The sequence below is a fragment of the Bolinopsis microptera genome, chromosome 10 (genome assembly GCF_026151205.1).
Source record: "Bolinopsis microptera isolate Bmic1 chromosome 10, MBARI_Bmic_1.0, whole genome shotgun sequence".
Taxonomy (NCBI): domain Eukaryota; kingdom Metazoa; phylum Ctenophora; class Tentaculata; order Lobata; family Bolinopsidae; genus Bolinopsis; species Bolinopsis microptera.
Genome location: NC_087081.1, coordinates 16,058,076 through 16,082,917, shown reverse-complemented (window position 1 = coordinate 16,082,917; position 24,842 = coordinate 16,058,076). Strand labels below are relative to the sequence as shown.

At 36.5% G+C, this 24,842-nt stretch overlaps 1 protein-coding gene across 1 annotated transcript; it reads right to left on the bottom strand.

Moving 5' to 3' along the window:
• Positions 1–144: 144 nt before the first annotated feature.
• Positions 145–23,793, bottom strand: LOC134821749 (sodium/potassium-transporting ATPase subunit alpha-like). The gene is given in 24 exon segments (XM_063832494.1): positions 145–184; positions 373–464; positions 2,338–2,446; positions 2,682–2,805; positions 2,967–3,141; positions 3,306–3,441; positions 3,598–3,813; positions 4,819–4,952; positions 5,148–5,241; positions 6,321–6,521; positions 6,863–6,993; positions 7,138–7,265; positions 14,218–14,362; positions 15,289–15,383; positions 15,629–15,702; positions 19,495–19,636; positions 20,440–20,621; positions 20,920–21,124; positions 21,258–21,443; positions 22,046–22,149; positions 22,709–22,747; positions 22,750–22,870; positions 23,000–23,128; positions 23,657–23,793. Coding segments are annotated over 24 exon segments (3,069 nt in total). The 5' UTR covers positions 23,735–23,793; the 3' UTR covers positions 145–155.
• Between the last annotated feature and the right edge of the window lie 1,049 nt (positions 23,794–24,842).

The window sequence follows — 24,842 nt, the reverse complement described above, 5'->3', positions numbered from 1 at the left end:
AATCCCTTGCTATACCTATATTGAAAGATTATACAGTGTACATACTTAAATGTAATTAGTATTCCGACTTCCGTTTAAAAAAGTAGTTCAAAATCTAACTTCAAGTAATCACCACTCCAATTCACAATGGCAATATAGAACTTATCGTCGGTTTGTTAATAATAAGTTTCTTTCTCCACCCATCCTGAAAGATAATTACTGTGTCAACTCTCTGTTATTTTGGTTCACACAAACCTTATAAAATCATGAAAATCCTCTACTAAATGCTTATTTCGCTGGACTATAAAACCCTACCATATAAATGGTAGTAGTTAGCTGGAGCAAGTCATAGAAACAAACAACAAACTATATCTTGGAAAAATGAAATTTTACCTCCAGGATTTCTTCGTAGCAAGTATCGTCTCCCCTCGTCGTATAACCAGATAGTGAGGGAGAATGGCAGAGCAGGGAGCCACCACCAGAAACTAAAAAACAAGTCATTAATAACATTATTTACATATAAATTAATTAAACAAGTCATTATTAACATTATTTACATATAAATTAATTAAACAAGTCATTATTAACATTATTTACATATAAATTAATTAAACAAGTCATTATTAACATTATTTACATATAAATTAATTAAGTTTAACCGATTTAAATTAATTGGGGGTGTAGTGTTATTAGTGTGGATTCCGAGCTGCGATAAAATTTCAAGGTACTTATAATATAAATATAACGTTTACATGCCGCTGTCTATAATACAAGAGAAGGTATATTACTCACAGGAGAGGATATACTCTGAGAGCCTTGTTTATATTACAAGAGAAGGTATATTACTCACAGGAGAGGATATACTCTGAGAGCCTTGTTTATATTACAAGAGAGGGTATATTACTCACAGGAGAGGATATACTCTGAGAGCCTTGTCTATAATACAAGAGAAGGTATATTACTCACAGGAGAGGATATACTCTGAGAGCCTTGTTTATATTACAAGAGAAGGTATATTACTCACAGGAGAGGATATACTCTGAGAGCCTTGTTTATAATACAAGAGAGGGTCTGTTACTCACAGGAGAGGGTATACTCTGAGAGCCTTGTTTATAATACAAGAGAAGGTATATTACTCACAGGAGAGGATATACTCTGAGAGCCTTGTTTATATTACAAGAGAGGGTATATTACTCACAGGAGAGGATATACTCTGAGAGCCTTGTCTATAATACAAGAGAAGGTATATTACTCACAGGAGAGGATATACTCTGAGAGCCTTGTTTATATTACAAGAGAAGGTATATTACTCACAGGAGAGGATATACTCTGAGAGCCTTGTTTATAATACAAGAGAGGGTATATTACTCACAGGAGAGGATATACTCTGAGAGCCTTGTCTATAATACAAGAGAAGGTATATTACTCACAGGAGAGGATATACTCTGAGAGCCTTGTTTATAATACAAGAGAAGGTATATTACTCACAGGAGAGGATATACTCTGAGAGCCTTGTTTATAATACAAGAGAAGGTATGTTACTCACAGGAGAGGGTATACTCTGAGAGCCTTGTTTATAATACAAGAGAAGGTATATTACTCACAGGAGAGGGTATACTCTGAGAGCCTTGTTTATTATACAAGAGAAGGTATATTACTCACAGGAGAGGATATACTCTGAGAGCCTTGTCTATAATACAAGAGAAGGTATATTACTCACAGGAGAGGATATACTCTGAGAGCCTTGTTTATAATACAAGAGAAGGTATATTACTCACAGGAGAGGATATACTCTGAGAGCCTTGTTTATAATACAAGAGAAGGTATGTTACTCACAGGAGAGGGTATACTCTGAGAGCCTTGTTTATAATACAAGAGAGGGTATATTACTCACAGGAGAGGATATACTCTGAGAGCCTTGTTTATATTACAAGAGAAGGTATATTACTCACAGGAGAGGATATACTCTGAGAGCCTTGTTTATAATACAAGAGAAGGTATATTACTCACAGGAGAGGGTATACTCTGAGAGCCTTGTTTATTATACAAGAGAAGGTATATTACTCACAGGAGAGGATATACTCTGAGAGCCTTGTCTATAATACAAGAGAAGGTATATTACTCACAGGAGAGGATATACTCTGAGAGCCTTGTCTATATTACAAGAGAAGGTATATTACTCACAGGAGAAGATATACTCTGAGAGCCTTGTTTATATTACAAGAGAAGGTATATTACTCACAGGAGAGGGTATACTCTGAGAGCCTTGTTTATATTACAAGAGAAGGTATATTACTCACAGGAGAGGATATACTCTGAGAGCCTTGTTTATTATACAAGAGAGGGTATATTACTCACAGGAGAGGATATACTCTGAGAGCCTTATCAAGACCAGGAGTGTAGCACATGAAGGCAGCCAGCGCCGTCTCAAACAATATCCCCGTGTTCAGAACCCAGTTGTTCATTCCTGAGAAAACAGTTTATTAATAATGCGAAAATGTGCGACTATATTTGAAAATACGCAATTACAAGTAAACATACTTGTTAATGGAACAAAATATCGTACTGTTCATCGTTCGATAATAATCACCTTTTCAACCCTATTTATTAAACGAAACAGTATCCTCGACCATTTATCAATTCAAGTTGGTTAACACTTAAAAAGAAAATATTTTGTTGAAAAAACATATAAAAAATAGTACCTTGAGTAAAGACGGAGAGTTTTCTAGTCTTGCAGATGATGACATCAGCCCACTGTACGATAACGATACTGACAAAGAAGGCAGAATGACAGGTGTACTCTAGAACTTTCCTGTCTGCGTACGACTGTACAATAAGTTGTGTTATGTTTAATATCTAAATTCTTTGTGATATTTCAATTTGATTTTTGTTTAAGATTTGATTATAAACTTCAGGAAAAATGTTAAGTTTATAAGTGCAAGTCTAATGGGACAAAGATCAGAAAAATAATAAATTTTAAAACTCACCCATTCTTGACCATAAGAATCAGCAACAGATTCGTTATTTCTATCGTCCCAATATTTACGGATGCCGATAAGAGTGCTGGGTTTAAAGCCGTTCTCTGCCATTATGACAAAGTAGGTGAAGAAACCCGCAGATGCTTGTATCATTCCGATCTGACCGTACGAAAGGGAGATTAACCTGAAAAAGAGTGAGTCATTTATCTGTCACTAAGGAAATGTTGGTAGTTATTAGACTTGAGGACGGAGGTCTGTTAGATAATACATTTATCGTCTTCTTTTTATAATGGCTTGAATCCCCGGTGAACGTACTGCTGATCAAGACTAGGGCACTAATACTCTTACCTTTCGTTCACGAGTCTGTCTTTGATTGGATCACGAGGTAATCTTTGCATGATGTCAGATTCAGCCTTTTCATAAGCCAGAGAGATAGCTGGCCATAGATCAGTTCCCAGATCGATAAAGAGAATACAGACAGTACCTGTAAGTGTCAAGGTCAGTCTTCGTTTATTTCATGTTTTTAAGTTCTTATTTCCACCAATCGCATCAGAAATGTTCTTGACCTTTTCAGATGTATGGCAATATTTTCAATATTTGTTTATAGTTTCAATATACTGCTGTGTTCAGATGTCTGTACCTAAAGGAAGAGGAATGGAAAGCACGATAAAGAAGAGAAAGGGAGATATTTCAGGAATGTTCGAGGTTAGAGTGTAAGCGATAGACTTCTTCAAGTTATCGAAGATGAGGCGGCCCTCTTCCACTCCCACCACAATGGACGCAAAGTTGTCGTCAAGAAGGATCATGTCAGCGGCTTCTTTGGAGACGTCCGATCCGGAAATACCCATAGCAATACCTAGGAGGGAGGGATATTGGGAGTGAGGGAGGAGACTTATCGGTAAAAAGACACTCTTTGACATTGTCCAATATACCAGAAAGGACGAACAAGGACATGCAACAATCAATGTATTGTAACATGTGTAATGAAAACATGTTTCTGACACTCTTATATTGTGAGGGCAACATTGCTAAAACGAAGTTACCAACTAACTGATGTCAGCTTTCTTTAAAGCAGGGGAATCATTAACAGTTACCAACAGTTACCAACAGTTACCACCAGTTACCAACAGTTACCAACAGTTACCAACTAACCGATGTCAGCTTTCTTTAAAGCAGGGGAATCATTAACAGTTACCAACAGTTACCAACTAACCGATGTCAGCTTTCTTTAAAGCAGGGGAATCATTAACAGTTACCAACAGTTACCAGCAGTTACCAACTAACCGATATCAGCTTTCTTTAAAGCAGGGGAATCATTAACAGTTACCAACAGTTACCAGCAGTTACCAACTAACCGATGTCAGCTTTCTTTAAAGCAGGGGAATCATTAACAGTTACCAACAGTTACCAGCAGTTACCAACTAACCGATATCAGCTTTCTTTAAAGCAGGGGAATCATTAAAAGTTACCAACAGTTACCAACAGTTACCAACAGTTACCAACAGTTACCAACTAACCGATATCAGCTTTCTTTAAAGCAGGGGAATCATTAACAGTTACCAACAGTTACCAACAGTTACCAACAGTTACCAACTAACCGATGTCAGCTTTCTTTAAAGCAGGGGAATCATTAACAGTTACCAACAGTTACCAGCAGTTACTAACTAACCGATATCAGCTTTCTTTAAAGCAGGGGAATCATTAACAGTTACCAACAGTTACCAACAGTTACCAACTAACCGATATCAGCTTTCTTTAAAGCAGGGGAATCATTAACAGTTACCAACAGTTACCAACAGTTACCAACAGTTACCAACAGTTACCAACAGTTACCAACAGTTACCAACAGTTACCAACATACCGATGTCAGCTTTCTTTAAAGCAGGGGAATCGTTAACACCATCACCGGTAACAGCCACAATCTGGCCCGCTCGCTGGAATGCCTCTACGATAATTAACTTCTGTTGTGGTGAGGTTCGTGCAAACACTATCTCTCTGAGAACGAAGGGTGAGTTTCTGTGTTAACATAGGAAATAATCAGAAACTGTTCAATTAATATTTAATTGAGGTGATAAACCATTCATATATGCGACCAAAAAATTTAAATTTGATACAGAAAAGTAGAAACAGATCCCCAAATCGCAAACAAATACAAAAAATCGATCATAGTTTAAATTCTTAGACTCTTACTCATGCTCCAGGAGCAATTTGTCAAGATCCTTATCAGTCATGTCTTTTAGTGTAGTTCCGTTCACAACTGCCGTCTTGGACTCTTCTCCCGTTTCTACAGAGAGTGTGACGTCATAACACGTGGTGTGAAGTCACATGTCACGTGTTTCTACAGAAGTTTTCATTATATGGTATGAAGGGTCATGATGGTCTCTGTGTTAATCTTAGATGGTATGAAGGGTCATGATGGTCTCTGTGCTAATCTTAGATGGTATGAAGGGTCATAATGGTCTCGGTGCTAATCTTAGATGGTATGAAGGGTCATGATGGTCTCTGTGCTAATCTTAGATGGTATGAAGGGTCATAATGGTCTCGGTGCTAATCTTAGATGGTATGAAGGGTCATGATGGTCTCTGTGCTAATCTTAGATGGTATGATGTGTCATGATGGTCTCGGTGCTAATCTTAGATGGTATGAAGGGTCATGATGGTCTCGGTGTTAATCTTAGATGGTATGAAGGGTCATGATGGTCTCGGTGCTAATCTTAGATGGTATGAAGGGTCATGATGGTCTCTGTGTTAATCTTAGATGGTATGAAGGGTCATAATGGTCTCGGTGCTAATCTTAGATGGTATGAAGGGTCATGATGGTCTCTGTGCTAATCTTAGATGGTATGATGTGTCATGATGGTCTCGGTGCTAATCTTAGATGGTATGAAGGGTCATGATGGTCTCGGTGTTAATCTTAGATGGTATGAAGGGTCATGATGGTCTCTGTGCTAATCTTAGATGGTATGAAGGGTCATAATGGTCTCGGTGCTAATCTTAGATGGTATGAAGGGTCATGATGGTCTCTGTGCTAATCTTAGATGGTATGAAGGGTCATGATGGTCTCTGTGTTAATCTTAGATGGTATGATGGGTCATGATGGTCTCTGTGCTAATCTTAGATGGTATGAAGGGTCATGATGGTCTCTGTGCTAATCTTAGATGGTATGAAGGGTCATGATGGTCTCTGTGTTAATCTTAGATGGTATGATGGGTCATGATGGCGTTGAAAAGATAAATTGTCACTTTTGTTTTTTAAATATATCTCACCGTGTTTTCTGTGACTTATAAATTAAGAAAGTACTAAAAACATCGTATAGCAAAATATAATACAAGAGGGAAGAAGATAAATAACATGGCAATCTAACCCATTTTCATAGCAACATCCTCGGTGATAATCCCAACGTTCTTTGCGATAGCGGCTGCTGTTATGGGATGATCTCCTGTAACCATGATAACTTTGATTCCAGCAGATTTGCACTTGGCGACCGCTTCAGGGACATTGGCACGGGGAGGGTCTATCATGGCCATCAGTCCAACAAACGTGAGGTCTTCCAGTGGGAAGTTAACTGAAATATAAAGATTACAAAGTTGCTGTTATATTATATCCAAGTTAACATGTTTATAATACAGATAATGCTAGGTATATATCTGGATAGTGATGGGATTTGAACCATATTTGTTGGGACACGCAACAGTGTTTAATCTAACAGCATTAACGAATTAAAACTTAAGTCACGTGTCAAAACAAATATCTTTCAATTTGTACATCCTGGGAAGGTACAAAACAATGTCGGTCTTCGAAAATGTTAACCTTAAAGAGCAATAAAATTAAAATGTACAATGTACAATGTACAATGTACAATGTACAATGTACAATGTATAATTAAAATGTACAACGTGGTCAAACCTTCCTCATTGTCAAACTCAAATCCTTTAGGGAATTTCTCTTTATCAAGGAATGAATGACAGAAACCCAGCACCCGCTCTCCCATTCCTCCAAGTTTCATGTAGGAGGATTCGAACTGCGCTCGGTATTCACTGAATATAAGACGAATAGATAATAATAAGATAAGGCAACTGAAAGATTATTTTGTTCGTATCATGAATGAAACAAGTATGAGGAAAAGTAAAGGGAATATTCTGCTGGGTGTTAAAAAACCAAACGTTTAAAAGTTAATAAACCTGTCGGCAGGCATGTCTTTAATTTCTCCTTCAATAAGAATAGAGGAGCATCTGTCTAAGATTCGCTCAGGAGCGCCTTTCATCACCAGTAAATGTTGATCTTCATCTGGCATCTCGTGTACTGATACCTTGAGGAGAACTTGTGGTCAGGGAACGGAGTGTGGTCTTAAAATGAATATCACAGCGGTTTATCTTACTATATATAGTATATATATCTTACTATATATAAAGCGAGACGATATATATCTGTGCCATTTTACTGACACCACGGCATCAACTTTAACGCGACTTTCCGCAAAAACCGTAAAAGATATACAACTGAAACTTTTTTGGCTGGGTCAAATGCTTTAATGGCCTCCAAATCAGCATGAGAAAATAAAAAATTGGCCAATTAAATAGGTAATAATTATTTTAGTATCTTGAGTCTTGACACCGTTTAGGGTTATATTATACGGGTTCCTACTAGTATATATAAAGCGAGACGATATATATATATGGATGGAGGGAATTAAATTATTTTATTTTCTCTTGTTTCTTTTTCAACAAAGATGTGACAAAGTTAAATTTTTATGATTTTTTAAATTTTTATTTTAAGAACACTCTTGCACATTGTTTATTTATTTATTTCTATATTGATGTATAGTCAAGACGTGAGTGTTAGGGCTCTCATTGACAAAATTATGTTTAATCCTGTTTAATCGTTGTTATGTCACTCCCTTGTCTGTGAGAGTCTCTAAGTTTCGATGGAGAATGTTAGGACATATCTTAAGAGGACAGGAAGACTCACCAGCATACACCTCTATGTTATTTGCTATAAATTCTGATATTTTTATGGAAGGGAGACGGGGTAGACCATGTTTAAACTTATTAGATGTTATTAGAAAAGACTTGACTAGTAGAAATCTTGATATTAGACTTAAGAATTTGACTGATTTCGAAGACCTTAGATTTTTAGCTTTAGATAGGGAGGAGTGGAAGAAGTTAGAAGATGGTTGATGTTTTTGTTTTCTTTTTTATGCGTTTTGATATCTATAAGGTGCCTAGGATGCTCTTTTAAAGAGATATTTCGTACTTTGAAAGATTTACTACTACTACAATCCTGTTTAATCCTGTATATGGATGGATCCGTACCATTTTACTGACACCACGGCATCAACTTTAACGCGACTTTCCGCAAAAACCGTAAAAGATATACAACTGAAACTTTTTTGACTGGATCAAATGCTTTAATGGCCTTCAAATCAGCAAGAAAAGTTCTTAACTTAAAAGCGTCATAAGCATTTTTGAGAGTCCCGACGAAAATGCCAAATTCTCATTCTCAAAAATTATTTTTTACTGTAAGACCCACTTGATGGCCATGATGCAGATGGAACAGACATTTTCCCTTTATAGAATTAAATATTTGATATTGATTTTTATTTTTTACTGTTTTGGTTAATTTAGAGAGTTACGTTTTTAGCATGATATCCATAGATTTCATTTTCATGGGCTCGTTCCACATTATCATTAGGTCTCCTCTCGAGAGTTAATTACGGATTATAAAGTCCAAATCTCAGACAAATTGAGCACGAGGACCAGATGCAAGAAAATGTCATTCTTCTCTGGCAAATAATACTTTTAGAAAGTTCTCAACGAAGCCTTTATAATTCCAACAAACTCTTTGTACTGTAAGACCCACTTGATGGCCATAATGCAGATGGAACAGACAAAATTGATAAATGATCGATTATCGACTGTTCGAGCTTTTTACCGTCAAACTCAAAGTATTTATTTTTTGTACCGTTACCGACCAGGCACTCTTTATTTTCATTACAAGCCCTATATTTCGTAGGGAGAGAGAGAGCGAGAGAGAGAGAGAGAGAGAGAGAGAGAGAGAGAGAGAGAGAGAGAGAGAGAGAGAGAGAGAGAGAGAGAGAGAGAGAGAGAGAGAGAGAGAGAGAGAGAGAGAGAGAGAGAGAGAGAGAGAGAGAGAGAGAGAGAGAGAGAGAGAGAGAAAGAGAGAAACTGGTAAAAGAATATGCTATTTGTCAAATGTTGTACCTATCATTCCAGTAACTCGCATGTACAAATAATTTTAGATACGTGTTGGGATTATTGTAATCTTTCCAGTAACTCGCATGTACAAATAATTTAAGATAACGTTAACCGTACGGTCTATACTCTTCCAGTTAGGCCCGTTACATTAAACCCCTTTAATCCACCCATTCCCAAAGTATCACGTGATCAATGATTTTATCTCCTATCAATATTATAATTCAAAGAATTATGTCTGTTTGTCTATCTGTACGGCTGACGGACAACTAGGAACCTGTTATTTACATTAATAATATTACTGCCTTGTAGTGTAATTTAAACTGTGTGCAATATTTGGAGATACGGATCAAATAATCTAATGTAGAGCGAATGCCGAATATGAATATTCCGTCTTTCTTTAATCTTTGAATTTTAACTTGAGACTGCTCAAACTTAACAAGCAGTTCTCGCTAACGAATTCCGATCACATCAGCTCAACAAATGGTAATCTACAAGTTGTTAAGTCTACTGGTGATCGTTGTGGTACCACTTCATGCAGGTGAGAGAATTGGATATAACTCTAACTTTTAGTTTTATTGCTATATCCAATGATCGGTGATTCAATCCACTGCTTTAAATGTAATGCTTAATATCATGAGATAATCATATTTTCAGCCCTAGAATGTTGGGATGCGATAGACAGACAGAACAAAGGATCTGGATATCGTGGAACTAAATCTACAACACGAGAAGGGTACAGCTGTCAGAAGTGGACTGAGCAAACTCCTCACAACCCAAACAACAATGTCAGGGATATCACAAGGTTGTTAGATAACAACCTCCGCTCTACTTTCGCTCAGTATGACTAGGTTATTCGAGCATGATTGAAAGTTGGCTCCGGATGTATGACCTCGGAGCGAATCACCTTATTTTTTCCTGTAAAGTTTATATGTATAGCTTCAACATCTTCTAAAATGCAGTTTAAAATCAAAATTAATCCAGGAGATTATAACTTATAAGGATTCTGTTAGTGTTGAAGATATTACAAAGAATTCTAACATTCTTTTTTTAATACTTTCAACACTTCTATATAACAAATAATTTGAGATCATAAATACGATGTAGTTACATTGAAACGTCGAGTAAACTCCTTTCCCTAATAAGAGCATTTTTACTTGTCGCAGTAACCGGGATAAAGATAATTTTACACAGAATACAATTCTAACATATCACACCCACAGCGCTGGTGAGAAGGGTTTAGGTGATCACAACTAGAATGCTAACATATCACACCCACAGCGCTGGTGAGAAGGGTTTAGGTGATCACAACTAGAATGCTAACATATCACACCCACAGCGCTGGTGAGAAGGGTTTAGGTGATCACAACTAGAATGCTAACATATCACACCCACAGCGCTGGTGAGAAGGGTTTAGGTGATCACAACTAGAATGCTAATATATCACACCCACAGCGCTGGTGAGAAGGGTTTAGGTGATCACAACTAGAATGCTAATATATCACACCCACAGCGCTGGTGAGAAGGGTTTAGGTGATCACAACTAGAATGCTAATATATCACACCCACAGCGCTGGTGAGGAGGGTTTAGGTGATCACAACTAGAATGCTAACATATCACACCCACAGCGCTGGTGAGAAGGGTTTAGGTGATCACAACTAGAATGCTAACATATCACACCCACAGCGCTGGTGAGAAGGGTTTAGGTGATCACAACTAGAATTCTAACATATCACACCCACAGCGCTGGTGAGAAGGGTTTAGGTGATCACAACTAGAATGCTAATATATCACACCCACAGCGCTGGTGAGGAGGGTTTAGGTGATCACAACTAGAATGCTAACATATCACACCCACAGCGCTGGTGAGAAGGGTTTAGGAGATCACAACTACAATTCTAACATATCACACCCACAGCGCTGGTGAGAAGGGTTTAGGTGATCACAACTAGAATGCTAACATATCACACCCACAGCGCTGGTGAGAAGGGTTTAGGTGATCACAACTAGAATTCTAACAAATCACACCCACAGCGCTGGTGAGAAGGGTTTAGGAGATCACAACTACAATTCTAACATATCACACCCACAGCGCTGGTGAGAAGGGTTTAGGTGATCACAACTAGAATGCTAACATATCACACCCACAGCGCTGGTGAGAAGGGTTTAGGTGATCACAACTAGAATGCTAATATATCACACCCACAGCGCTGGTGAGAAGGGTTTAGGAGATCACAACTACAATTCTAACATATCACACCCACAGCGCTGGTGAGAAGGGTTTAGGTGATCACAACTAGAATGCTAACATATCACACCCACAGCGCTGGTGAGAAGGGTTTAGGTGATCACAACTAGAATGCTAACATATCACACCCACAGCGCTGGTGAGAAGGGTTTAGGTGATCACAACTAGAATGCTAACATATCACACCCACAGCGCTGGTGAGAAGGGTTTAGGTGATCACAACTAGAATGCTAATATATCACACCCACAGCGCTGGTGAGAAGGGTTTAGGAGATCACAACTACAATTCTAACATATCACACCCACAGCGCTGGTGAGAAGGGTTTAGGTGATCACAACTAGAATGCTAACATATCACACCCACAGCGCTGGTGAGAAGGGTTTAGGTGATCACAACTAGAATTCTAACAAATCACACCCACAGCGCTGGTGAGAAGGGTTTAGGTGATCACAACTACTGCCGGAACCCGGAGGGACAGTACACACAGGTGTGGTGTTACACAACTAACCCAGATAGGAGACGGGATTGGTGTGATGTTTGCACTTGCAGTGAGTTGGAATGTTGCCAGTCAAATTGAAAACTGTACTCTAATGAGCTGGGATATTCTAATCATTTTAGCTTTTAATGGTTTCAGAGTTATGGCGGTTCCTGTTGAAAATACATTGCCATTTGATGATTTTCTGCCTTTCAGATCAAGAGCTAACAGTGGACAGATCAACGTCTTTCAACTACCACGCAAACTACAAACCTAAGAATGCATACGATGGTAATTATAATACTTGGTACTCAGTAAAAGATAATGAAGTGGCTGGGAACTTCCTGAAGCTCTACCTCTCTCAAGCTGACAAAATCACTGACGTAAAAATGACAAGTAGACCAGGGAAAGGTTTTGTTTCCCGGATGGTGAACACTGAGGTTAGGGTCTATTCTACAGAGAATGGGGAGACACAGGTGGCGAGCTGTGGGAAAATAACTGGTGAGTTGATGTAAACTGAGTGAGTGAATTTTATTACAAAGCCTGTTGACAAAAAACAAAACCGACCGATTCGAAATTTTCATGGCAAATATTTGATCATTAATGTTGATGAGTACTACCTAAACTATCATTCCAATGAACTTCAACTAATAAGAATTTCACTATATTTTAGAAGTGAGTAACACGTACGTGGACAGTGTAGAGGGTCGGACCTTTACTCTGAACTGCAACGGTGTAGTGGGGGACATGCTGTATCTCACTGATTATGATGCAGAAGCAGGACACAACATAGCTGAAGTTGAGATATATGGAATAGGTAAGGATACCACTGAATTGCACAAACTGGAGCTCAAAACTGTCAAAAATTGTGGATTTCAAAAAATTTAATTGGCTTGCTCTTTCACAAATACGTTTCAGTTCCTCCAATAAAAATCGAGAAATCCGAAGCCAAAAGTTGGTATAAGGACGACAGCAACCCCGAGCTGCGATCACCGGACAGAGCATACGATGGAGACTACAGCACTTACTACAGTGTTAAAGACGGAGATGCGGAGGGGAACTTCTTGAAACTGTATCTCCCAGGAAATTATAGAATAGGAGCAGTCAAGATAACCAATAGACTTGATACCTGCTGTGCACACCGAATCTTAGACACTGTCATTAAAGTGTACAGTTTGGAAACTGAGACAGGAAACTGTGGAACTATCACAGGTTTGGTTTATAAGGAATCCGTGCAACATAATATGGACATATTAGTAGGACACCAACATTGATATGACACCTTATTAAATAAAACTCAGCTTTATATCAAACACATGTAACAGCCTAAATTAATGTTTCAGAAGTCGACAATGACAACCCAACAGACCAAGAAGCTCAGACTTTCAACCTGAACTGTAACAGTGCAGTAGGAGACATGATCTATATATCAGATCAAACCCAGGGGACGTTAGGCCATGGTATCTCTGAAGTGAAAGTTTATGAATCCATCTTTGGTGGTAAGTTTAGATAAACCTAGCCGGGTTTAACATGCACATGGACATTGGACATCAGTACCTATAATTAATGTTGATACCTATTAATGCTTTTCATTCATACAAAGTTAAAACAAATTCTTCTTGTAGTGCATCCTGGGTTTGGACAGGATATGCCCGCTTAAAATATTTCCATCACGTTACATTACATAATTCTGAAACATATATTATATTTACAATAAATTATGCATTATCACATAGTTTATCCAGTGAACGCTCTTTAAAGCCTATAGGCTACTGGGTACCCCGGTTACTCACAAATTCCGAACTCTTCATTTTACATTTTAATATTCAGTACCCTTCACTTCATATAATATGATTAATTATTCTCATCATTCACCATATTACAAAATGTATTTAATTCTTTCCAAGTGAAAACAGGGTAAATGAGATATAGTAGTGATACAATATATTATGTGAGAGTAAATTGAAATTGTATAATTGATAAATTTGATAAATTTGAATTTGAATTATGTTCTTATTGCAATGCTGATTACTGAGGCTATCGATCACTAAAACAATCTGCTGTAATGTTTTGCGCACTTCGTTTTAAATCGCTGAACCAGATTTTAAAAGACCTTAAACTCAGATATCAATCTATCAGGAAAAGTGGGTGAAATGCGAAGTTTTAGGGTAATTGCTAAACAATAGTCGAAAGGTATTTTCGGGTCTTCTTCATCCTAGTGTACATACATGTGTATAATATATACACAAAGTAATCTCAATATAAATATAAATTTCTAACAAAGTACACAGTTACACATCCGACCGATTATCCTGAAATCTCACTTGATATTTGTTGGTGGAATTGAAAGGAATTTCGATCACTTTTTTATGATTCTTGCGCACATCTTTAGTGGTAGTACCTTGGTCGACCCATACAATCTCTACTGCTTTTAACAGAGCGCTCTCAGAGGCATCACCTTGACAATCTCTGTGGAACTGGGTTATTAGTAAAAAATAAGAAAAAAGACAGTCTAGTGTGTTATTTTGACTTTTCATACCTTAAGAGCTTAAGGCCAATCAATTTGGTTCATAATAAATTCGGTTAAAAAAATGTTGGATACCATAATTTTAGTCACAAATTTCGCAAATTTTTAGTCTACAACAATTTTAGTCACATTTTTCGACTTTTCGAGACCATTTTCCATTCCATTTATTTGATTTTTCCATTACACTTCAATGAGTTAAACTAGATGCAAATACTGCCTGATATGATATGATGGGAAAAGGATGTAAGAGAATGCGAAAGCATAAAAGCAGTGGATTACACATGTAATAATCAAAGTAGTTCAGAACGGTGATGTCATCATATTAATTATAAATAATGTAAGCTCAATAATATTCATGTCATATATGCTCTACTGAAATATTGGTCTGCTTTTAAATTAGTCGCCGAAAAATTTAGTCTCAAAAAATTTGGTTTACAACAATTTTAGTCAAAATTTGGACTAAGTTTGTCGTTCTTAAGGCATGCAAATTTAATCACACAAATACGATTCAACTGTTGCTATAAGTTTACTACTAATTGAACTTAATTATTGTACATTATTAATGTTATGTTTGCTACCAAAATCCAAATTAGTTATACAAATGTATAATAATCGATATTCGCGCGCGCGATTCGAACCGCTAAAAAAACAGTATGTTGAATTGTCGATATCAAATTTTAACCACTTAAAGATATACGCGCGTTCCAAAACATACTGAATAAAACCGTGACAGCCATAAACCGTAAACGTTACAGTGGTGCTTATTTAGTATTCGGATTATTCACCTACAATTAATGTAACCTAAAAATGAGTGCCAAGAATGCTGTATGTACAACCTAATTCTTATTTCGCGCTTACAATAGCCTACCTTTGAAGGACATGTTTGTCGCTCTGTCCAGATAAGAATCCAGCTTTGTTACAAAGTGTCGCGATCCTTATCAGCGCATTACAGGTCGGTTCTTTCTGGGGTAAAAGGTTATCAGAAAATAATAAATAACCACGTAAAAAATATTAGACTTTTCTTGGTCAAACTGAAGCCGAGACTTCTCTCGATCACTGATGTATATATATAGTTTTAGTACTCAATGAACATGTAGCTAACAATGATCATTTAGCTAGCAATGAACATTTAGCTAGCAATGAACATTTAGCTGGCGATGAACATGTAGCTAGCAATGAACATGTAGCTAGCAATGAACAACACTCACCAAATCAAACTCTCTTTCTCGTTTCCCGGGAACAGTATCTCCCTTCAGAATCTTCAAATCGTACCAAACATGCGCTGAGGATAGTTTTTATTATACTTTTTTTTATTATACAGATTAGACTTGATTGAAGTAGAGAATATGATTAATGAAGTTGTTGATTTAATATTTTCAGACCGTAATAGATATATTTGTATTTCTAAAAGAGACAGTAATACATGTTTCTTTTCCAATAAAACCTATGATTCTCATGCCTGCTTTAGTCAAGATGACCTAAAAGAGGCTGTTAAATTTATTATTCATAACACTTATGTCGTCTTCGGTGGGATTGTATTCATACAAACCAAGGGTATTCCTATGGGTGGAAACTCAAGTTCCCCTATAGCTGATCTCACTGTTGGCAAAAAGGAATTTAATTATATGAAACGTTTACTTCAGGAAAAGAAAATGGGATTAGCAAAGATATTATCCAATAATAAACGATATGTTGACGATTTATCTACAGCAGGGTGTCATAATTATTGGCGCGTAGACAATTTTGCGTGAAATTTTAGCTTACCCAAGCTTTTAGAAACGATCATTACTTGACTTCTGAGGGTCAGTTTCCTATAGAGTCCTGATCATTCGGTAGATAATCCTTTATACTACAGTTCAGTCTAAAAACGAAGTCCGAAAGAAGTTAAATTTCGTCGATAATCACGACGAAAGAGAAAAATTTTGATTATTGGACTTGAAGCCTTCGGCTGCTTCCCCTGAATTCTGGGATGAGTCCGCCCGACTATATTTTATTGGGTCAGTTAGAGGAGAAAGAGAGCTTTTATAAAATCTATAGTTTTCTATATGTTTCGCTATAGCCTGAAGAACTGTGCACTTTAGTCTAAAGAATAATTTCAGAAAAAATTCACCGAAAAAAAAATTACACATAAATCCCTTACTCCTTCGTAAATCTAACCAAGTATGGAATCGGCCCTTTAAATAACGGCCTAAATTATGGGTTTTGAGGTACATCAACACAAAATTCTGAAATTAAGAAAAAGTTCAAACGATTGTCTACAGACCAGTTTTTGAATTTTGTAATTTCGACATTCAGAAGTAAAGTTATGACCCGTCGAAAAATATTGATTTCATCATAAAATACACATAAAATTTCAAACACGCCAATAATTCTGACACCCTGCTGTATTATTAACTACCTTTACTTTCATAAATTGATTAAAGATATTTATCCTAATTCATTGGAGATGGAGCGAGCTGGTTCCAATAATAAAATCATTAACTACCTTGATTTAAATATTAATATTTCCACAGAAGGACTAGAAATATCAGTGTATAACAAAACTGATGATTTTAATTTTCATGTTGTATCCCTTACATTTCCTCACAGTAACATCCCAACCGAGGTTGGCTACAACGTTTTTTCAAGTCAAGTTCTTAGATATGGTAATGTTTGCACTAGATTGGATATCTTTACCTCCCATCTTCACAAAATATTCAAAATTCTAATTGATAGAGGATATAGCCGTGATAGACTGATTAAAGGCATTAAACGTTGTCTGAGGAAATATGATAACGTTTTCAGGAAGTTCGGTATTCTAGATGACCGTAACATTATTAAAGAACTCCCCTGATATCTTTTGATTTATTGAAACACGGGTACTAACTCTGCTAAACTGAACAAATTCTGAAACTTAGGTGAATAAGTGTACAACGTGCTAAACCGAAGTTCAGACTGACCAGTGAAAATGGGCGAGCGTACCAAGTGTCATTTTAATTAGAAGTTTTAGTCAGTGATTTATTATTGAAGCTTGTAATTACAATATCTAATGCTCCTATGAATACTTTAATTAATTGTTTGTCCCGTTATTCTTTTTCCTTCCTCTTTTCCTTGTCATCCCCTTTAGTTTTAAGATTCTCGCTATAAATGGCTACAGCTAACACTATTAATGCTAAGTACCAAACAACAAGTGGGAGGTGGATCGTTGGTACCATTAAATCGATTTAACACCGCAATTCCAGTCGCAAGCCTGGGACCACTACTAGCATAGTCACAACATCTACAAAGCTGCCATATAGCCTGACTGACAATTTTCTCGACTGACTGACAATGTTTCTTCTTTTTCCCCATTTAGAATACAAAGATTAGTACATTTTAGCTTATGATTAATATTATATTTTAACCTATAGTTTACCTAGATTTTTAAATGTAATATTTAAATTTACTTAAATTATTTCGATAAATAAAATTAAATATTAATTTTTTACAATCATACAAGAATTCTTAGACATTTGGGCGGGCGATTTAGTGAGAGGAGTTACTTAAATTATAGACTTATAAAACTTATTCGCCAAATCCGTCAGTATAGTAAGAAAACCTCATAGCTTCATAGGATGTAGATTGTAGAATCTAGATCTGTAATTTGATATTATATGATTGATGTAAGACTGAATTATCACGTCATGCTATTACTCGTTCGTAGGTTTGTGTTCATTTTTATGTCAGTTTCTTAGAGTGCTGTTTTCTTACTGAACTCTTCTAGTTCCTACTCTTCTCGTCCTTCCGATGTGAAATTTACAAAGTTGATACTAAAAATATAGTTACAGTTGACAAGGCTTACTGTCATTTGATATGGCTTCTGATTTAAACTTTTAAATACTACGATACAGATATAATCTACAATATACATTCTGGAATGACAACTCATCCCAATTTCAAGATCATTAACCGACCCTTATCTAGTCAAATAAATTGCTAATTATTTGTGCTGCAATGATTTGCCATATTAACTAAAACATATTATCAATTACCATACATGACCAATTGCTTGATAACTCCACGTCATTCATGAGATTTCTTTCACCGATTTATGTTATTCGGCAGCAATTTTATGAATTTGATAACATTTCAATTTCAATATTATTATTAGGCACTGACACTAACATGTAATATCTTTATAATATAATATGGAACACATTAATATGATGGACTGCAGGTATGGGTTCGGAGAGAGAGGTGACAGTAAAGATATCAGTGCCTGTTCTGTCTTATCAATGGTCGGTGGAAGTTGGTGAATACGATTACCAAATATTATGTCCTGGAAAGAGCAGAGAAGGAGCAAAAATTGAGACAAAACATAGAATGGAAAAACAAGAACGTGTTCCAAAACTTAGCAAAAAAGTAGGCCAAAGCTGAAAAACACAAAACATCAGGATTATCTGGCAAATACAGCAAAGTTAAAAAGAGAGCTGATCGTGGAAAAGGCAAAGAATTGCTTTCAAAGAGAAGCAATTATAGGAAATCAGAGCCTGGACCAGAAGACTTTCAGTCGAGAATGAAAAGCATTATAGGGGAAATTGATAAAATTCAAATAGCGAGTTATTTAAATCCTATGTATTTAGATAAACCTGAAACGAGTGCTGATCGTGGGGGAAGTGAGAAAAGAGCCGGGATATTTTGATAATTACAAAGATCTTCAATACTGTAATGATATAAATATAATATGATTTGATTTTTATTAGTAATTGGTTCTTAATTTTTCAATTTTTTCCCAATTGTATTTCATAAACGTAATGGATAAGTTAACACACTCTACAGACCAAACTGCTGCATGATTTCGACTTAACTTTTTTACTTATAAGATCAGCTTTACAAATAAGCATTTAAACATTGAACAGCTGAAGACGATTTACACATGTATTTTGAAAGCTTCTGCTAAAACAACTTTTCGTATCACTTATATATATTTTTTTAACAAATCCCCCTCCAGATTTAAACATTCCTTGTCGCCATAGTTTTTTATATTAGTTCATTGCTGCCAAATTCTGTATTATTAGATGAAAGTAAAAGGTTTCAAATCATGAGATCCACTAACCGACTGTCATTCGGTTCTGGGTAAGAGTTCCGGTTTTATCAGAGCAGATGGTGGAGGTAGATCCCAGTGTCTCTACAGCTTCCAAGTTTTTCACCAAACAGTTCTTCTTTGCCATACGTTTAGCAGTCAGCGTCAGACACACCTTAGATTGAACATACCTTACTCGGGAATATTATGACTGGGATAAAGTGGTGGGTTTTGGAAAATTCCGCCATATTTTTCCCGGTCATTAATTTTCCCAGTCATAAATTAACCCGCTATAATATCCCCGAGTAAGGTATGTTACAGTAAAAATTCTGCCATTTATTCTTTTCGAAACAGATAGAAACAGAAGTAAATAAAAATTAATTAACAAATAAACATTAATAAATAAAAATTTATTAATAGATAAATGATTAAAGTTTTAAAAATTTGTAAGCTGAAATCTAATTAATTATTCGTGAAGCCTTGATAAATAGTCATCAGACAATCAAAACAGAGAATTAAGACCATCACACTTTATCACAACTTTATCTTAGACTTTATCACAACTTTATCTTAGACTTTATCACAACTTTATCTTAGACTTTATCACAACTTTATCACAACTTTATCACAACTTTATCACAACTTTATCACAACTTTATCACAACTTTATCACAACTTTATTACAACTTTATCACAACTTTATCACAACTTTATCACAACTTTATTACAACTTTATTACAATTTTATCACAACTTTATCACAACTTTATCACAACTTTATCACAACTTTATCACAACTTTATCACAACTTTATCACAACTTTATCACAACTTTATCACAACTTTATCACAACTTTATTACAACTTTATCACAACTTTATTACAACTTTATCACAACTTTATCACAACTTTATCACAACTTTATCACAACTTTATCACAACTTTATCACAACTTTATCACAACTTTATTATAGACTCACGGTGACAGTTGCAAGGAGACCCTCGGGGACATTAGCCACGATAATACCAATTAGGAACACAACAGCCTCTAACGGCTCGTAGTCGAGGAGAAACGCAAGGATGAAAAACGTAACTCCGAGGAAGACAGCGACTCCAGAGATTATGGCGATAAAATGCTCTATTTCGATAGCGATAGGTGTCTCTGAGGTGGGATACTGTCATTATTATCGATTATCAGAACAAGATTAATTATTGAAAATCTTAGAGCGTTACAGGAAAAATATGAAGTATTGTACAAATGAAGACTCAATATTAAAAGTTAGGTATAATAACTACAGAACACACAAACTGACTAACAACTGAGGGGGCCAGGCGGCCCATATCCATTTGACCAAAATTTGAGGTTCATAAATTGGCAAAATTGGGCGATAAATGGGCATCACATTTTCATAATTTGTCGGTCAAAATCTAAAAATGATGACAAAAATCTGAATACTTACTTTCAGTTCCCAGGGAAGATGCCAGAGAAGCAATACGACCCATGACAGTTTTATCTCCACACGAAATAACGATAGCCTTGGCTGTCCCCTCAACCACGTTGGTAGAGAAAAAAGCCAGGTTTTTTGTCTCGATTGGGTTGTCATCAGTGCAGTCTTTACCACGTGACTGAGGCTCCGACTCTCCGGTCAGTGACGAGTTGTCCACCTGGATTTCAGCTTGATAATTTAGGTAATTACTTAATTAATGATTGGATAATTGATTAATTGATTGATTATTAAACTGGTCGGGACTTCACAGTGGTGCTACACTAAAATATTAGCTGAATTGAAGCCGTTACCTTAAAACTAGAGCAGCTGATTACTCTGATGTCTGCTGGAAGTTTGTCTCCTCCTTTAACTTCAATCAAATCTCCGATTGTCAGATTTTCTGCTTCAACCGCGGACCTTTTCCCACCCCGTATTACTGAAGCTGTTTGGGGAACCATCTTCTTGAAGCTGTCCATTATGGCTGCTGATTTTGCTTCCTGGTTAAGGCCGGGGATTAGATAATAGGTTGTTAACTGATAATTATATTGTGATGAACGATTATCTCGATCCTTAGACCTTATGTATGGGAATTTGTAACTTTTCACAGAAATTAGACCTTCTGCACAGAATACGGTATGGGGGAAATATCATGGAGGTGGTAACATAACACTTAAAACCTGAATGAAATTGTACAATACCAGATAGTGATAATAGGCGAAGATGCCAGTGATAATACCTGATAATAGGCGAAGATGCCAGTGTATAATACCTGATAATAAGCGAAGATGCCAGTGTATAATACCTGATAATAGGCGAAGATGCCAGTGTATAATACCTGATAATAGGCGAAGATGCCAGTGTATAATACCTGATAATAGGCGAAGATGCCAGTGTATAATACCTGATAATAAGCGAAGATGCCAGTGTATAATACCTGATAATAGGCGAAGATGCCAGTGTATAATACCTGATAATAGGCGAAGATGCCAGTGTATAATACCTGATAATAAGCGAAGATGCCAGTGTATAATACCTGATAATAGGCGAAGATGCCAGTGTATAATACCTGATAATAAGCGAAGATGCCAGTGTATAATACCTGATAATAGGCGAAGATGCCAGTGACCACCACCACAAACGTCAGCACTGCTCCCAAGTAAACGTTATCCTCAGGAGGGTCAATGTATTTTGAGGACTGGATTCCTGGAGTAGTTTGTAGGTAACGGCTGAACAGCACAATGATTGTGCCACAATGATTGTGCCATAATGATTGTGCCACAAGGATTGTGAACATACCTGCTACTGGTGACTCAACACCCTACTGGACATCATCAGAGATCTAGATGTTGATTTACAGTAGGTGCTGTGTAACAGTGATTCTAAACATGGAACTAGACCATAATATTCCATAATATTCCATAATATTCTATAATATTCCATAATTTTATTATGTTATTTTCACAAAGATATTCCATTCCAAGTTGATCAGCACATTCCTATTCAATCTAAACTCGTTACCGTAGGTAATCAATAAGTTAAGAGCAAGAGAGGGTAATTAAGGGTAATTAAGGGTAATCAAGAATTTATTAGTTAGCAGCAAGCAGGGACAAAAGGAAATCGCGGCATGTACGGAATCGCGATTTTCCCATTATTTGCGACAAATTTTATGCATAGTTTAATGTACAGTCGTTAAAAATCGCAGTATTGCGATTTTTGGCCAAAATAATCGCGAAATCCTTTTGTCCCTGGCAGCAAGTAATACCGTAAGCGATGAAGCAGAGGATAGCACCGACCCACAGAGAGTTGCAAAACCTCCAAACAAATGTTTACAAAACTTGATCCACTCAGGGGTCGTTTTGGCTGGGGTCAATCTATTGGGACCTTCCCGGGCAAATATCTCTTCGAATTTTAGCTGTGTCAAACCCTGGTTGTGATATGGAATACCTATCATTAGTCATAAATTAAGTTAGTAAAATGACTGGAAAGTTTTGTTTTTTTAATCTGGAAACTGGCCCATAATAGGTTTAGAAGTTAGCAAACAAATAGAACTTACAGTTTCAATGTTGGTTTCAAGACGAGTGCAAACTTCGTTCCAAGGTATCCTGTGCCAATCCATATCTAATTCTTGCTTCAAGTCCTCCACTCCTTCTTTCTTTTTATCCTTCCCGTTCCCATTTTTCTCCTGAAATTGGGTTTTATTTGGTTTTGTTATCGGTAAACGTACAACATAACAAAATTGTAGAGCAGTTGAAAAAAGGCGGTACCTGAGGTTCGTGGTCAATAACATAGCCCTCGCCACAATCTTTACATTTTGCGGGCAAGAGAGCTCTGAAACCGAAATAAATACGATTCATAAGAGCTGGCTTAGCAAAGATTTTGAAACCCTTCTGATCAGCAAGAGCAATACCGAGAAACTTAGCACAACTTTCAAGTAACGAAACCGTAAACTGATCGAGTCGCTTGATAATGGCTCGTACAACTTTGAACACTGTCAAAAGTGGAGATAGGTATTTCAGCCTTATCGAGGAGTTTCCCGATGATGATCTTAATGTTTTCACTGTCATTTTGATTTTGATTACTCCCCATGGTTCAATGAACACGGTGAATACAGAGATAATGTTAGCTGATAAGAGCAGTAAAATCGACACAAAAGCAATTCGACAAACGTATTATTAATTTACATCATAAATTAAACTAGATAATATCTCACTGAAAGTTTAGACTTGGGTCGACCGTTAACCGCTGCCTGGTTTTCCGTGGCCTCATTGTAATCCTCAACTTGCACCATTGCTAACAACTATCAACTTGAAGTCCAACTGCCAACTAAACGTTCAGCTATCAACTAGACGTTCAGCTATCAACTTAAAGTTCACACTAAAACGGTGAAATCAAGAACAGCTATTCTCACACGAAACAAAGAACTGCAACTAAACGAGTTTTACTGATCGTGCTTACTCTCACGTACAATTGAACTCGATCATTCGATTCCGTTAATTCGATATTTACTTCGAACAATTTTAAACCCTATCTGTATTAAAAGTCTCCTTTTGATAACGGATAAGTTTTCCAGCAATGCATGCAAGAGATTGTGTTAAACTAGACACAACCGTTTAGTATCTGTACAAATACTGTGCAGTGCGGATGTTAAAACTGGGTTTCGTCGGAGATCTAGAAGTATGTTCGGGAACATCTATATAATGCTGGTTACGTCACGTGAGGGAGTGTGACGTCACACTCCCTCGCGTGACGTCACGGTACTAATCCTCCTCTTCTAGAAGTATGTTCGGGAACATCTGTAATTGAGCTGTTAAGACACCTCCGCGTTATGATAAGCATCACTTAACAACTGTAATCGAACAATCGAGTACGATGCTTTGTAAATAAGAAGATATTCTATAAGCATGATTTTTTAATGTATTGATTTTTATATCATAATTTATCAAGGACAGAAAACGTTTTAAGTTATTACCTGCTGTTTCTTGGAATGCATATTAAAGCTATTGACTACCGTATCTAAAAACAAGCATAATATGAAGGTGGCAATTATTAATGGCTCAATTTAATCAATCTCTTCTCACCTTGCTTTTTCAGCTAAAGTGTCAAAATCTGCCCCTTAATTTTATATTTCACTTAGAAATCAGTGTTTTCAGGTGCTACCTCCATTGAAATTATCACGGCGGACAATACTGTTAGAAAGATGGACGAATTTTAATATTATGCATCAAAACTTCTAATCTTAAGTATTTTGTCTATGATTAAAAGAACAATTTAATCAATTAATCAACAATCGGACAATAACAATTACATTAATTAATCACATTCTGCGGGCTGCAGGAATTTTATATCACGGAGTTATCACGCTTAAAATTAGGATGTATAAATTAGAAATATCTGAC